This window comes from Falco cherrug, chromosome 14 (genome assembly GCF_023634085.1).
Source record: "Falco cherrug isolate bFalChe1 chromosome 14, bFalChe1.pri, whole genome shotgun sequence".
Classification (NCBI taxonomy): Eukaryota; Metazoa; Chordata; class Aves; order Falconiformes; family Falconidae; genus Falco; species Falco cherrug.
Window position 1 is genome coordinate 20852845 of NC_073710.1, and position 15288 is coordinate 20868132.

At 37.8% G+C, this 15288-nt stretch overlaps 1 protein-coding gene across 4 annotated transcripts in view; it reads left to right on the forward strand.

Moving 5' to 3' along the window:
* Nucleotides 1–15288, forward strand: part of BANP (BTG3 associated nuclear protein) — a 152610-nt gene that overhangs the window by 48242 nt on the left and 89080 nt on the right. For all 4 annotated transcript variants that reach the window (XM_055726626.1, XM_055726628.1, XM_055726627.1 and 1 more), the window contains one exon: nucleotides 2155–2394. In XM_055726626.1, the coding sequence (XP_055582601.1) occupies nucleotides 2155–2394 (240 nt within the window). The remainder of the gene's footprint in view (nucleotides 1–2154; nucleotides 2395–15288) is intronic.

Below are 15288 nucleotides of genomic sequence, written 5' to 3' on the forward strand. Positions count from 1 at the left end.
TGATAGAATGTAGAGTCATTTACTCAGGCTTCCTAGAATTTCTTTGAAGAACTTACACATTTATCCAGAGGTGTTTTTGCTTTGCCAGCTCTGCCCAAATTTTTATAAAACAGTCAGTTTATCTTCAGGAACAGACTGCTGTTTTCCCTGATAATGTTAACCAGACTTGTGGTGAGGCCAGACACAGTGGCATTCAAAACAAGTCGTAATTAATCCGAACCACCTTATTTTTCAGATGGCACCTGGTACTGTGAGCAGAAAACATCTAGTATGCCCTATTACATAGTTCAGGATAAAAAGTAAGGTTTAAATAAGAAAAAAAAGTATTAAAAAGATTGTGAGTGTATGAAAATATATTCAAAGCAGAGCATTAAGTTCTGATTGCAACAGAAAAAAGTTCGAGGGACTAGCTGCTATGTACATGAGCAATAAATATTTTTCTTTGTAAATATCGTAGTTGTTAATCTGATGTTTATGATGATATCAGTCTTGCATAATCTAACATTTGCTTCATACGGTTGTTATTCAATGCAATAAACTCGCATCTGACATGTGGTATGACTCAACCCAAAGGTCATATTAGAAGAATGTTTTTTAGTGTTTCAGTTGCTTTTATGTTATATTTTATCGCGTACTTTTGGCTTGTAGTCTAGTAAAATGCCGGCTGCTTAGCCTATGCCAGTACCTGGAAATACACATGCTGCTTGCTCAGGGGTCCCATTCAATGTGAAAAGGATAGGCTCATCTGTGTGAACTCTGTCACCCTATTTTCTGCCTAGAAGAGTTATGGAAACCAGGAGTTTGTGACTTTGTATATACCGTGAAACGCTAAATGCATTTGATGAAAAATGAATCACGTAATTGAATGACTTGTTCACATTTTTGCCATTCTGAAAGCGTGTGAAACAACAATGAAATACTGTAAAGCTCTGGTGTGGAAGGGCTGTGGGACTCCTAAGTCAGGAAGCTTTGTTTTACACCACAAAGTTGAGCAAACACAGAAATCAAATCCAAATGGTCTGTGTCAGTGAACATTGAAATAGTACTGGAATGTTCTATCCAATTCCTATTAGCGTTGTCAAGATGCGTACTGGAAACTTTGATTTTATCTGGAATGAGAGTCTCTTCCTAGGTCCTGTGTTGCATCCTCCACTTCAGTAGGGGTTGGTCATCCTTATGAACTCTGTTCTGCTTTCTGGTTAGTCTTGAATTCACTAACTTTTGACATTGTCTGCAAAGATGAATTCCCAGCGAGGGCTTAGTATTCCTCTTAAAAATAATAGGTTGTTTTTTCCCACCAGGCTGAGAGGCTGGGACAGAAATCAAAAAACTTCTTTATATACGTAATGTGTCTGTGTGTCTATACACAAGAGAAGTTAGGCACGGTTCTGCTGATGAGCTTATACCTGGATAGAAGGGAATATGCACTTAGCAGATGATTAGCAGTCGATTCCTTATCTTTATGCTGGGCCTCTTCCTTGGTTAAACGGGTTGTTTAGGAAATAATGCAGGCTACTGGCCAGTAAATTCGAAGAAAGACCAGTATTTTGATTGGGATCTCTGGCTATGTTTTGAATGATTGTCATTGCTTGAAATACTCTTTTAGGTGGTTGAAAGAGTTACTGTTCACTATTGATTATAATTTCTTAAATTTATAACCTTGCTTACAGTCATTTTAATCTGATGCTTTTGGGGAAAAATGTGGTTCAAAGCTGTTAGCTTCCTGAAAGTAGCTATACTTTTAAGAATATTATGTGGTTGCAATAATCTTAATTTTTAGGGGATGACTGACTTGATGAATGAGAACACTGTGAATATAGCATGCTCTTTCAGCTGTTGGCGTCTAGTATGAGGTATTTTGAAAAGATATCTGAGAGCGAGTTAAACATCTGGACTAATTACATTGATTCTCCATGTAGGCCAGAATGTTAATGGCAGTAACTGTTGTGGACCATTGGTGTGAACTTGAGAATAATTTTTTTATCTGCAGCAAATCTTATGAGCTTATTAGTCATGCTAATTTGTAAAGAAGTTTATGGAGACTATGAAGAAAACTGGAAAAGCTCCTGATAGCTTAAGAAATGTTGACTGTAACTTGAACCTGACTGTTCCATTCTGTGCCACAACTAGAATTTCCACAATCTCTGTTTTTAGAGGATTACCCCAATGGGACGTGGCTTGGAGATGAAAATAATCCTGAGATGCGGGTCCGCTGCCCCATCACCCCTGCTGACATGCTGCACATCAGCACGAACTGCCGCACAGCCGAGAAGATGGCACTGACATTGCTTGATTATCTCTTCCATCGGGAAATTCAGGCCATCTCCAACCTTTCAGGCCAGGGGAAGCATGGGAAGAAGCAACTTGATCCTCTCATGATTTATGGAATTCGCTGTGAGTATAATACTGAAACTTTTGAACTTATACGGTGTAAATAAGGCAGAAACTGTCTGCTACTTGCAGTTAAACTAAATTTTGTAAGAATGGGGTATGTATTGTTCTTGCCAGACAGATGTTTTGTTAACTTTTGTTTAGTAAAGAATCCTAGTGGGCTGATTTAATTTAGTTTGTTGTGGGTGTTCATCAGAAACTCTTCAATCTTAAAATCTGAGTTCAGTTTTCTTTGTAACTACAAGCTGTGAGCACACCAAGTGTAGTAAGTATCAGAGAAATATAACTTTCTCAGCTAATGGAATGAATAGTAAAACACATAAATTTAAATATTGTTGATGTGTTCAAAACAGTATGGCCTCGAATCTTACGTTTTTTACTTCCCATCTATGTGTACTATTTCAAAAGGCTAACTGACATTGACATAGAGGAAATCTGCCATCTCTATTAAAGGAGAGTCTGTTTATTCATAACGGGAATGCGTATGATGCTAATGTACTTCTGTCTGCTCCAGTGGCATAAGGCTTTTGGTTATTAAACTGTTATGCAGTAATGAACAGATATTACTTGTACTGAAGATGCAATTCTTGTCAATTTAAAAGGAATCAAGCGTGTGTTGTGTATAGAATACAGTAAGCGTAGCCACTAGTTTTGAGTGCAGAAGAATCTGTACATACGCAGCTTGCTCTAATAAGGTGACTTCTAGTAGAGGATTACTCAGTGGATACGTTGAGGACAGCCAAGTCTGTTCCATGAGCTATGGTGTAAATATTTTCCAGTAAAGCAGGTAGATGGACGCCTTGCAAAGAGCCAGGCATCTGACACAAGTGTTACAGCTCTTGCGTGGTACCTTTGCAATGCATGTAGAGGGGAAACAAATTTAAATGTTAGTGTGGAATTAGGACAGAGTCTAAAAATGACCAACTTTACTAATTGAGCTAGGGTTTAATATACCAGTTGATCTTACTGTTAAAAGATTCTTTATAGTCACATCTTATGTAGGTCACCAATGGATTAGTAGAGTGGGAATAATTTGTTATACTAGAGTGTTTTGTATGCAATTGCCAATTTGGAATGCCAATTAAGCTGTAAGAACATAGCCAGAGAGAGCTTATTTTGAATGGTGTTTGAAGAATTTGATGTTTTGTTTTTATGCTTCTGTTAGGGCAATGTGTGTGATAGTTATGTGGAAGAAAATGTGAAGAATATTTGATGATGAGACTGCTGTGCTTTCTTGCTACTGAACTGAGCTGAGGAAATACTGTCCTACTGACCTGCTTTTTTTTCTAGTAATTTGCTGGCTGTCTCGGGGAAATTGATAGGCAAAACTAACCTATTCAGTTTGCTGCATTAGGCCAATTTTTGTCTCATTATGTACCTGAAGCAGACTTCAGGCTTCTACTGTAAATACATTAGGTATGTATTTTTAAGGGAGATTATGATTCAAAGTAATTTGGATCTCCAAAACCATTATCTATCGATCTCATCAATGTAAATGATCTTGTTCCATTGTATTTTTAAAACTTAGATGTTTGTTGACAATAGTTATTAAAAACATGAAGAAATGAATCTTTCTTCAATGCTAAAGCAAGTCACTAACAGTCCTTTTCCCCATTGCTGAAATCTGTGAGTACAAATCAAATGATTGAGTTTATAACTGTCTGTGTAGGAAGAACAGGTTTTTGAAAGTGTGAGCACGGGGAAAGAATGTGCTGGTGTGACTGAACGCTCGAACTAGGGATTATGTCATTTTTATGAGGCATTCTGGCCATGAAGAAATTGGATTATAGAAGTGATCCCTGCAGTTGGCAAAGGTCTGCAATGGCAGAAATGTAACAGCAGTAGATGGTAAGCAGCAGCATTCTGAATGATGAGCACAGAAATTACTGTCTGCTTCTTTGTCATAAGCACTGTTCGGAAGGTTTGGGATCCAGGTATCGGAAACGTATGTTTTTCTTCTTCGTGTTGACTAGTGCGTTGCTTTCTTTTGGGAACCAGTCTGTAACAAACCAGGGATTGTGTGTGCCTTCTGGAAAAAAACACACCAGTGTGAATCTGGCCAGAGTTTACCTTTTTGGGTACCTAAATCTTAATGGTTATTGAGATTTGGTATTGGCAATGACAAAGAATCCTGTGGCAACAAATGAAGAAAATCCATATAAACCTGATGAAGCAGCAAACTTAATAGTAACAACGTTGGTTCAGAAATGATGACTTCATGTAATAACCTCGTATGTCACCGCTGTGAGTGATTAAGTTGGAATGAAATTTGATTTCAATAGCCTGTTTATGAATTTGCTATGATGTGAGTGAGCATACGAATGACTTACAACTTTCAAGGATGACATTCTGGCCATGTTCAGTTCAGTGGCAGAACTCCTGTTGCGTTCAGCTGTGCCACGATTTCATCCCTAATGTTTGTCACAGAGGTACTGGGAAGAGCCTTGCCATGCCATATCCATTTTGCTTTACCAGTCCACAGACCATGTGGGGTTTTTTTGTTGGTGAAGTATTGTTCCATAAAATCTACCAAAAACTGAGTGCAGTGCTAGCATGGGAACTAAATTAGGTTGTTGTCCTAACAATGTAGTTTGCTTCTGCTCTGAGCAGTAATACTTCGATGCATTACTTTAAACTTAAATGAAAAATCTAATGTCATCAGCCTTGCATTTGCCAATCATAGCTAGAAAAGCTCAAGCCAATATAAAGGATTTTATTTTGCCTTTTGTTTCAATTTTCTTCAAGTTTGTCAGTGGAAAGAGATTCCTTGCTTTTTCTAGGAGAAGAAAACACCAACCAAATCTGTATTTAATAGAGAGAATATTTTGTGTAATATGGAAAAACTATAAAAAATGAAGAGATCTATGTTTATTAGAAATTCTTGATACACTACATAAAATTTACCGCAAGAGAGATGAAAGTTTATCTTTGGAAGTATACATTTTCTCTTGTGGTATAAATTTGCTTGTGGGGTGGCAGTGGTATTGAAGAGAGTTTTTGGGCAAGAAACCAAAATGACTTAAACATACTATATGTCATTAAGTAGCTCATTACTTCAGCCCTACTAAAAATGTAGACGTTTTCTGGTGAAATAGGATACAAGAACATCCACAGTTGTAATTTTCTTTGTGTTACAGAAAATACAGGTTTAGCTCTTTTGGGATTTTATAGCAATCTCCATAAACAAGTTTGAGAAAAACAGATTTCCAAATTCAGAATTTTGCATTTATAAAAAACTTGATAACACAAAGAATGCTTTTACATATTGTCTTGGAATAAAGTGAGAGGGGATTTCTGAAGTTCATAAAAGAAGGGTCTATCAATAGTTCTTATTCTTTAAAATAATTAAGTGGAAACAAAATAACATTAGTTATTTCCTGTGTGTGTAACTTTGTTAGTGTGTCATTTCTGTGAAAGCCTCTTGCATCTGCACATAGGTTTTTTGCAGGCTCTCACCAGTCCATTTTTAATATAATTCTCAGTTTTGCCTAATTATGACAAAAGGATAGAAGATCAGTACCTACAAATTACATGCAGAATGAGTGGTTGAGTGGAGGAAAGAGTTTAAAATTTGATTGATTTTTAATTAAGGGGAACCTGCACCCTTAGTTCAGCTGTATAATTGGACACCAGAAATCCTCTTTGGGCGACATACAGTTGTCTGTTGCTCAGGGAACTATTTATGCATATTGAAATAACTCTCATATTAGGGACATGATTGTTTTTTAAAAAAACAACAAACCACCCCAAAACCTGCAGTACCTGTAGAGGGGAGGGCACCATGGTGCAAGATGACCGAGTACTGTTAGAGCCAGCTTAGTACTATTCTCTTGAATTTTTCCATCTGCTTCCAAGACTACTTCATAGAGTGAATTTTTTGTGATTTCTGTTCACGAGTTAACATTTATTCCATCCAGTATGCATCCCTGTCATTTAAATAACATAGGAAAAAAGTGTGACCTGAAAAGACCTTATGTAAAGTCTGATTTTTAACTGTATGGTAAATGATGTATATTCTGTTTCAAATGGCACTTAACTTGACTTCTTAAGATGCAATTTAAAATGTAGAATAGAAAGAAATTTGTAATCAAAGCTTGGTGTTTCTATTGTGTCGTAATACTGCTTCCAGTAAAGATGGGACTGCTTTTCTACTGTACTAGATGGAGATGTTAATATACATTGATGGAGGAATGAAATATAGCCATGTCCTCTTCAGAGGGCTGCTCAAACAGAATTAAGCACTGTACTCATTGACACAATACTGCTTGAGACGCAGACCACCCGCATTTGTTTAATAGGAAACACATTTGACTCCTGCCTGATTGTGTAACGTATGTCTGTTAGATCAGTGTCTGTATATATATATTCATGCACATAACCCAAACATAAAGCAGGTTGGGCCAGTTTTTAAGCTGCTAATTTGAGTCATGTAAAATCTGCAGATCACAGTAAGTCACTACTGTTTCAGCTTCTCATTTGCTTTTAATGAAGATTTTGATCTTAATAAGCGTGTGGGATAAACAATGAGTATACCACACTTTTGTTCCATCTTTCTTGAACATTACCTTGCTTTTAAATACTGGAGGAAGAGTTGTAAGTTGCTTCTCACAGAGAAACTGTTAGCTCTGATGTTTCTCACCAGTGGATCTGTTTTGTGAGATACTGCAGACTGTTGCCATTATATAGCATGTTTTATATAAACAGTTACTGAAGATATACACCATAAATACGGAATGGATTTAGTATTTTCTGTGGGTTTTTTTTTTTATTTTTCCACTTTAAAAGACTTACTGCTGTATTTTTATGAAGTATACTTTTTTCCTTTTTATATCCGTTTTTCCTTTCTAATCTTTGTGTACTACTTTTACACACTTTCTGTGTCTTCCTTTCATTTCCTGTTTATAATTCTGGGCTTTGCGTGTCTCGTTTCTGAATATAGTACTACTTAGTAACTGTATAGTATATAGAGAGTGGTTTAAAACAGTGTTACACCTAGATACAACAGTGGTTGCTACAAGTCTTGATTATCAGCAATTGTAGTCATGCATCTAGACCTTGGATTTCATCAGGAGACTGTTGGAGATCTTCAAGAAAAAATGGAATTTTTTCCAATTGCCATTTTGTCCTCTCTCTTCAATATTTCATCAGCACTAGAAATTGATGACTTTATGTAATTTAGATTGTTGTGACTACATTGCTAATTGTTGTTTCAGTCTGCCCCCCTTGACAGACTAGCTAACTGAAGAATCAGTCATGTTCTGGATGCTCTTGAGGTTTGGAGGGAAGAGGAATGGGTTAGTTGCAGTGCTCAAGCTAGTAATTTGTTAAGGATCTCTGATGTTTCGGTTTAACCCATGCTTCTGTTTCCTCATTATATAGGACATTAACTAATCTTCCAAGCTATAGTAGTCTGACAAGAAGTTGCGTGGTTTGTATCCACATGGATGAGCTAATCTTGTGGTCCCTGGAAATACTTCTTGCCAACATTTTCTTCTTCTAGTAACAAATACTATGGACTGTAGCTTTTTGGAAGTAAAAATTTGCTTCGGCGTTTTCCTTTGAAGACTGTGGCATTACCAGATGCTGTAGTGCATTTCTTCTCAACTGCCAGGTCACGGCTCAGAGGTAGGACAAACTTCATTTTACAGGTTGAAGGGCCGAGTATAAGCGGACAAGAATTTACCCAATTCTGCAGCCTCATGTCTGTGGCAGAGGGGGAGTGGAAGCAGGTTCTCCTGAGTGGTGCACTAGTCGAAACTTCTACTCTGAATCTTAGCAAGTGGGCCGCTTCCATCTGACAATTTCAGAAAAGCTGCGTTGTGCTTCATTCTGAAGCCCATGAGCATGGTGACTGGTGTTAGGGGCAGAGCTTGGGAAGAGAGGAGGGAGAGCTTGCAGAGGTGTTGAACTATCTCGTACTCAAGAAGACAGTGAGAAGCAAAGTCTTGAGAGTTCAGCACATCTTTAAAGGAAAGAAGTGAAAGAACACATTTCTTTCGTGCCTTTCTCATATCCAGAAAGCAATTTTTTTTTTTTTTTTTGTACAGCGCCCTCGGGAAAGGTCTTGTGATGCAGCAGTGCTGCTTTTTTCAAACATGTTGTCTTGCACAGAGCTGTGAAAGTCTGGCTTCAGTTCCAAATAGCTGCTGCTTTGTGAATCAATTAAATGCTGCCACATGGAGGGAAGCGATAACCTCTTTTGAGGCTAGGCAAGAAGATAATATGAGAACCCATTGAGTTTATCTCAGTACCGCAGTTCTCATAAATGGCATCAATGCTGGCACTTGCTTACTGACTTTATGTAAGCACTGTAATTTAATGCTGGCTGTTGTTTTCTTCTTTCCTGGGCACTTATGTTTATTTCAATTACTTTCCTGGCCAGTTACTGTTTAATAAACTGAAATAAAGGCAGCAATCTTGGGAAGTAAAATAAATTGTTTTCTCTCTCCTTCTCACACTTCTCTGGTTGTTTTTGCGTGATACAAGCAGTGAATTTAATTTTCCATTCTTGAACGTAAGCAGCTGCTTAGCTTCTCAGTTGCAACTGTGATTGCATGTAACTTGACTGTGTGTGATGTGCTGTCAAGCATTTGTGAGTTCATAGGCTCTACAGAAAGAAGAAAACTAATGCATTAGGTCACTTGGACCATCTCATTCCAGCTGATGCACAGTTGTTCCATCCTGTCAATACTTTTCTGCTTTGGCTGGACTTATTTAAAATACATGCTGAAGTGTGCTGGTCCTCGCTTCTTGAGGCAGCTGAAAACATTCAGATAAGTCTGTGAGCATGAAAGCAGTTTTCCCAATGACTTCAAATGTTGCTTCTGGACTGTAAAATGAAAAAAGGGGCAAGATGCGTAATCTGTAAGAAAGATGCGCGCATTGGGAAAGCTACTGCTACAAATACAATAATTTAGTTGAGCAAGTGCTGTTTCTTTCTAGTGAAAATCAAGGGAGTCTTGTGTAGGTTTCAGGATTCTTTACATATTCATGTATTAACAAGCCCCCAGCCCTGATGTCAGCAAGCAGTATTGGACCGTTTATAATTGATGCGTTGAGTGTGATGTCCAAGGATCATCTTTATCAATACTGTAGATCCATATGAGCTATGAAGTGACAAGTGAAATGGAGGACTCTTTGTACCACAGTTGAACTAATCGCTGTTTGCTTTGGGCTGATTCTTCCACGCGTGAAACTTCTCCAGTGTTACGACTGTTGGCAGGGTAGTTACTCCAGTGTACAGTGATGGCGTCCCTTTAGGATCTAACTCAGAAGGATGCAGAGCATGCTTTCCTCTCACCATCTACAGAGGAGGCTGGTGGTTACCGGGTGTCACTTGGGCTCAATTCCTGCATAAATAAAATCTTCTAATGAACTTTCAGTGGACTCCGGACAAGAAATATTTTCTTTGCTATCGAAGGCCTATAAATGACAAAATTGAACTTCTGCAGTGTGGTTTTAGAAGACACGAAGAGTCTAAGAAAGTATTTGATCCCTGACATTTTGAGAGGAAAAGCAGCTCAGCCACCAAACACAGATTGATCAGCGCAAAAATAATGTACGTTCATCTGGAAAATGCATTGCTGCATGCAAGGAGAGCTGTGATTTTACAAAATCTCATGAACGGAATTCCAGAAAGTTGCATAGTTTTTCCTTTCCTGGCTTTGAACTTTCTTTTCTCCATTTCACAAGGGTTAAGAAGTGAAGTGAGGAGATGCCTCAAGCTGACTGCAAGTAAAATGTAAATAAATTCCCGCAGCGTTCAGGTTTCTGTCGTGCCAGTCTTTTCCAAACCCACAAGCTCCTTCGGAAGGGGAGAAAGTTTCGTTGTTGATTCATAAGTGAGTTTTTCTTGGCGGCACGTGTGGTGGTGTTTGCCATCCAGATGGGCTCCCGAGGCACTGCGGCGAGGGCTTATGTAACGCGATGTCTCGGGAAGGGGGTGGTTAAAGCAACAACCCTCCTTTTTCCATCGGTTCTGCTGCTGGTTCTGTCAGATCACATTGTGCTGCTGTCTGAAAGACAAACAGCTGTTTAATCAACCTCTCTGTAAAACTGTGGCTATCAAAAATGGCCTGATGTGTGGTTACTGGCAGCGGCTCCTTAAAATCAGAAGTATTTATTTCGATCAAAGTTATTGCTTCAATTTAGGTGATTCCATTTGTTTTGAGCATCAGACTGTGATTTCAAACAGTAAGTTGATCCTTTGGCAATAAACACATCATATACTTAGGTATGTTCCATTCCAAAACAGAATGATGTCTGATAAGCCTTGTGGGATTATTTCTCCCAGCGAGTAAAAGAAATAGTGAGATCTTTGCTTGCTGACTGTGATCGTAAATGAATGCTCTCACATTTTGAATGTGCAAAACTAAAAGGTAAATTTAACTGAAGACTTAAAAGCACAATGTCCTGTAAGTGCATTTTTATTATGCAAAAAGAAGGTAATAGTTATCATGAGCACATTAGGTGTTTTATTTGGAAGGAGATTGTTAGTGGCTGGGTAAGTGAAATGATCGTCGGAGTCTTTAGGTCCTAATCTTCATGAAAAGCCATTTCAGATAAAAATGCTTGTGCAGTCTGTATGGAATGCTGCCACTGCAATTTTTATCTGTACAGCTATAGTATATGAAGTATGCAATTTTGCTTTCTTACTGAGATCTAAATGTTGCATGAATGTATACATTTTGGGAGGAAATGGAACATACATCTTTTTTCAAGGTATCTTGTTTTATTTGCTCTGTCTTTGGATTTTTGCAAGATGTTTTTTAGAGCAAGCTATGTGTTTTGAAAATGGGGGGAAAGATAGAAGCAAATGTCATTTGTCCGGTATCATTGTAGTGGAGTACCTCTCACGTAACCTGTGAACTGTAGCAAGTCTGCACTGGTTGACATGAAGAGTTTTCTATTTTCAGATTACAAAGCCTCTGATTTGTTCTAGAATTATTTTCTTGTGGAGTTGATGGATTCATTTAATGAGTTAGACACTTCATGTTTTTGATAATTTGGTTATTAAACAGTTACATTTATGCAGCTGTTGATATTCTGTCACCATCGGAGAAATGTGATCAAAAGATCCTTACGGGAACGCCTTACGGCTGTTGCTGTAAACCCATATGGAGCTCACCTCAATCAAAGTGTGCAACCAGGAACGTCAGAAATACTCTAGTTCTGTAGTGAGTGATTTGCTCGCTTTCATTTCACAGCATATCTCTGGTTCTGCAGTTCTGCTAACCTTTTGTAGCACTTGGCGTGCGCTGCGAGGGAGTCGGAGATTGAGCAAACATACACATGCACGGATAAAAATGCGGGTGTTTCTTGCCAGACTGGTAAATCTGACGTTCCACTAGATGGCATTATTTGCGTGCTTATGGCTGTCTCTTGAGGAGTCAAAATAAACCAGGTTCTGCTCTTGGTAAAATAGATAAAAATAGACGGGCTGGTTTTCCAGAAATGTGATAAGATGTGTCTGAATGTAGGAGCTCTTCTGTTTTAGAAGAGGATACGTTGGTGGAATTTGGAGATTCTAGACGCTAATTACTTTTTTTTAAAAAACAAACAACTTCTGGTAGGGTCCTGTAGACCTTCATGTGTCCTTTTAACTTGTAGAACAAGGACATTTAAAATAATGTGTAACTTCATGTTTCCTCTGGCTCCGTGATTTGTTAAAAATGAAATATTCAGGCAAATATTCTAAATAAATACTAGGAAATATTAATGAAATATCTGGACAAATTAACTTCTAATAAAATAAAATTACATGTTAAGTATTCTGATAATGGAATACTAGTTATTATTTCTTTTGAGAACAGCACATTGCCAGAATGAAATAATGAAATCTGAGCCAGATCTGCATATGAGCGTCAAGAAGGTGCTTATTTTGCTCATGTAATGTTTGGTTTAAAGATCTAAAGCTTCTAAAATGCAAGACATTCTGTCTATGGTTTACAGAGAGCAAGAACAGAGAAACCTCATGCCTTTTGGGTTGTACTGTGTTCTTACAATGTCGTTGTGAGGTTTTTTTTGTATGTGGGGTTTTTTTTTGTGTGTTTTTTTTTTGTTTTTTTGGGTTTTTTGTTGTTGTTTTTTTTTTTAACCCAACAAAAAGGCAAAAAACTGTCTGGGTGTTGGACACCATGTATTTTGCTTGAAGCAGAAATACTTCTACGAACCTCTTGTAAAAGGTGAATGGTCTCCTGCAGTGTGTCTTTGACCTGGTATGCTTGAGACAAATGTGAAAAATAGATGTGGTTACAGCCATCTGTCTGCATAGACCAAGTCATCGGATCTGCAGCTTCAGGTTGACAGAGAAAGTTGTAACAACTGAAGCAGTGAATAATTCACTTTCACTTTAATTTGTTACTTGAGACACAAGCCTATATGTGCAAACACTTTTTGTGTTTGGTAGATATTTAAAACAAGTTCATTTCTGAAATGCTTCTTCGATGTTTTAGAGTAATTTGACATTATTGAGGAAAACTTTCTTGCCAGTTCTTCTAAACGCTGTAGTGTTCTATTTGCATAAGATTGTAATCAGCAAATTGTCTAAACAGTGTAATTAGCATTTTATAAATAGTTGCTGAATGTAGTTTAACATTTCTTCTGATCTTTGATGCTGGTACATCAAAATGCACCCTTTTGATCCCGGAAAGTATTCCTACCAGGCAGATACTTAATTTGAATTTGGCTTTGTTTTGGGAGCTGAGATGAGAAAACATTCTTTTAAGTGGTTAGTTTTCCTGAAGTAGCTAACACGCAGATTTTAATTCTAAAAGGGAAGCAATGAGTGAGAGGGTGTTACCTCTAGCCGTCCTGTTCATGCACTCAGGGAGCTGCTAGCAGTTATGGTTAGGGACAGGTGGTGTCTTGGTCATTGTGAGACCTGTAACAGCTGGGATTCGGGGGAAAGGGGTGCTGGTAGGCTGATGTCAGTTCAGTCTGCGGAAATCTATGTCCACAGTCTCACTTGTGTTCCAGTTATCTGGAATCCATTTCTATATCCAGTTACCATACCAGTAAAAGGTATGAAAATAGAATGTTTAGAGTCTGGTTCCTTAATGTGCTGATGGGTGTATTTATATAAGATGCACATCATGATGGCATCTGGAAGCCAGGAGAATTATGCAATATGAGCAACACACTCCTGGAAGAAACAATTTTTTGGTGTCCCTAAAGTTAGTCCTTGTTCCCTAAATTGTCTAATCACATGCTCACACTTAAGGTCACTGACTTCACTGACATTTTTCACATCTGAAGTGTTTTGTTGTACATGCCTGGCTTTTCCAGTTATATTTTTAGTGATATTTATGCATTTCCTTACTCTCTTGTCCTGACAGATTTAACTTTCTTACTGTAGGTAACCAATTTCTAGGTATTTGTTGTAAAGCAGTTGTAAAATTAGCAGTTATGTGTTTTGTCATAAAGGTACCCAAGATAAGACTCCTTGTGATCTCTGGTATAGAGTTGAGTTCCTACTGACAAAGTAGAAAGGGATTTGATTAGCATGGAATTTTGAGGTTTACATATTATTATAACTTATTAGAAGAGTACAGTAGAATAATCTTTTTCTATGGAATCTTATTTGCAGAAATCCTCCTTAACCATATCTCCTGTACCTAGGAAAACAGGGCATCTCTTTTCTTGAAAAGCTGACAATTGAAAATTTCATGGAAAAGTTCAGATTTTTTGAATATTTTAGTGTTTGATTTTTATATTTCACTATTACAAATATTCTGGTTACTGACACAGGTTTAGTAAATTCTCCTTTAGGTATGGGTAGTAGAACAGGATTTCAGTTGCATTTAAGGCTGTTCATAACTACCCCCTGAACATAGTTTGTGCTATAACATGTGCACACTCTAGTCTCTAGTAGTCTATAAATTTATTGCTGTTTGAAAGGTATGAATGTAATAGTTAAACAAAGGAACTGTAGAAATAAAATGGAAAACAGACTAATTGCTTGGTAGCTGGATTTTCCTTCCCTCCTCCCTCTCTCCAAGTTTTTAACAGCTCCCCCCGTCTCTTTTTGGATGCTGTTTAGCCTGTGGATGAGAACAGTGTTATGGAAAGTGATTATCTGGTGACATGACTGTTCACAAGCATGTGATGTTGGAGAAGCTGCCAAGGTTCTGCCATCCCACCGATTGTAACGGGATGAGTTTTCCCTGAATGAGGATGATGTTGCTCTCTCCTCCTGCATCCCTTTGCCCAACCGTAAACAAGCCTGAGTTTTGGAGGGGGAAACTGCCTCCCAGCTGTGGAAATCACACATGCACACACCCCCCCACCCCACCCCCCCAGCTGTTAAATGAGTAAACAATTCCTCTTTTTCAAATTGTTTCAATATGGTCAATGTATGACCATAATTACGTTTGAAGAATTGAAGCCTGAAGGCGCAAGAAGTAACTTCAGAGGTGCTTAATTTTTTCTCCACTGTTCCAATATTTAGTACAGCAGATTTTGTTGTCATATGCTATTCGTTTAATAAAAAGAACTCCAAATGTATGACCCTTATGTGAAAAAATGCGTTTTGTTAGCCAAACCCCCAAATAATCGCCCCTCTTCATGATTCTGTGCAAGCAGAATCTGAAGCCCTTGTTTTTCATAATATCCATCATATTCTTGTCAATTAAAAAAAAAAGATTCTGTTCATCAGTTTAATGATTTGAATTTTTAATATGACATCCTGTTGCTTTTTCGTCTAGATTTCAAAAATTATGTTGAATTTGGAAATGGAAGGAACAGTTAACCAAATCTGTTTGGATTACACATACAATGTGAATATGTCTTTATTTTAGGCATGTGGCTGTTAAATTCTCTCTAGTGGTAATACTTTCCCTAATCTTTCAAAATGTAACAGTAACAGAGGGAAAGTCTGTGCCATCTCAGTATAAAGGG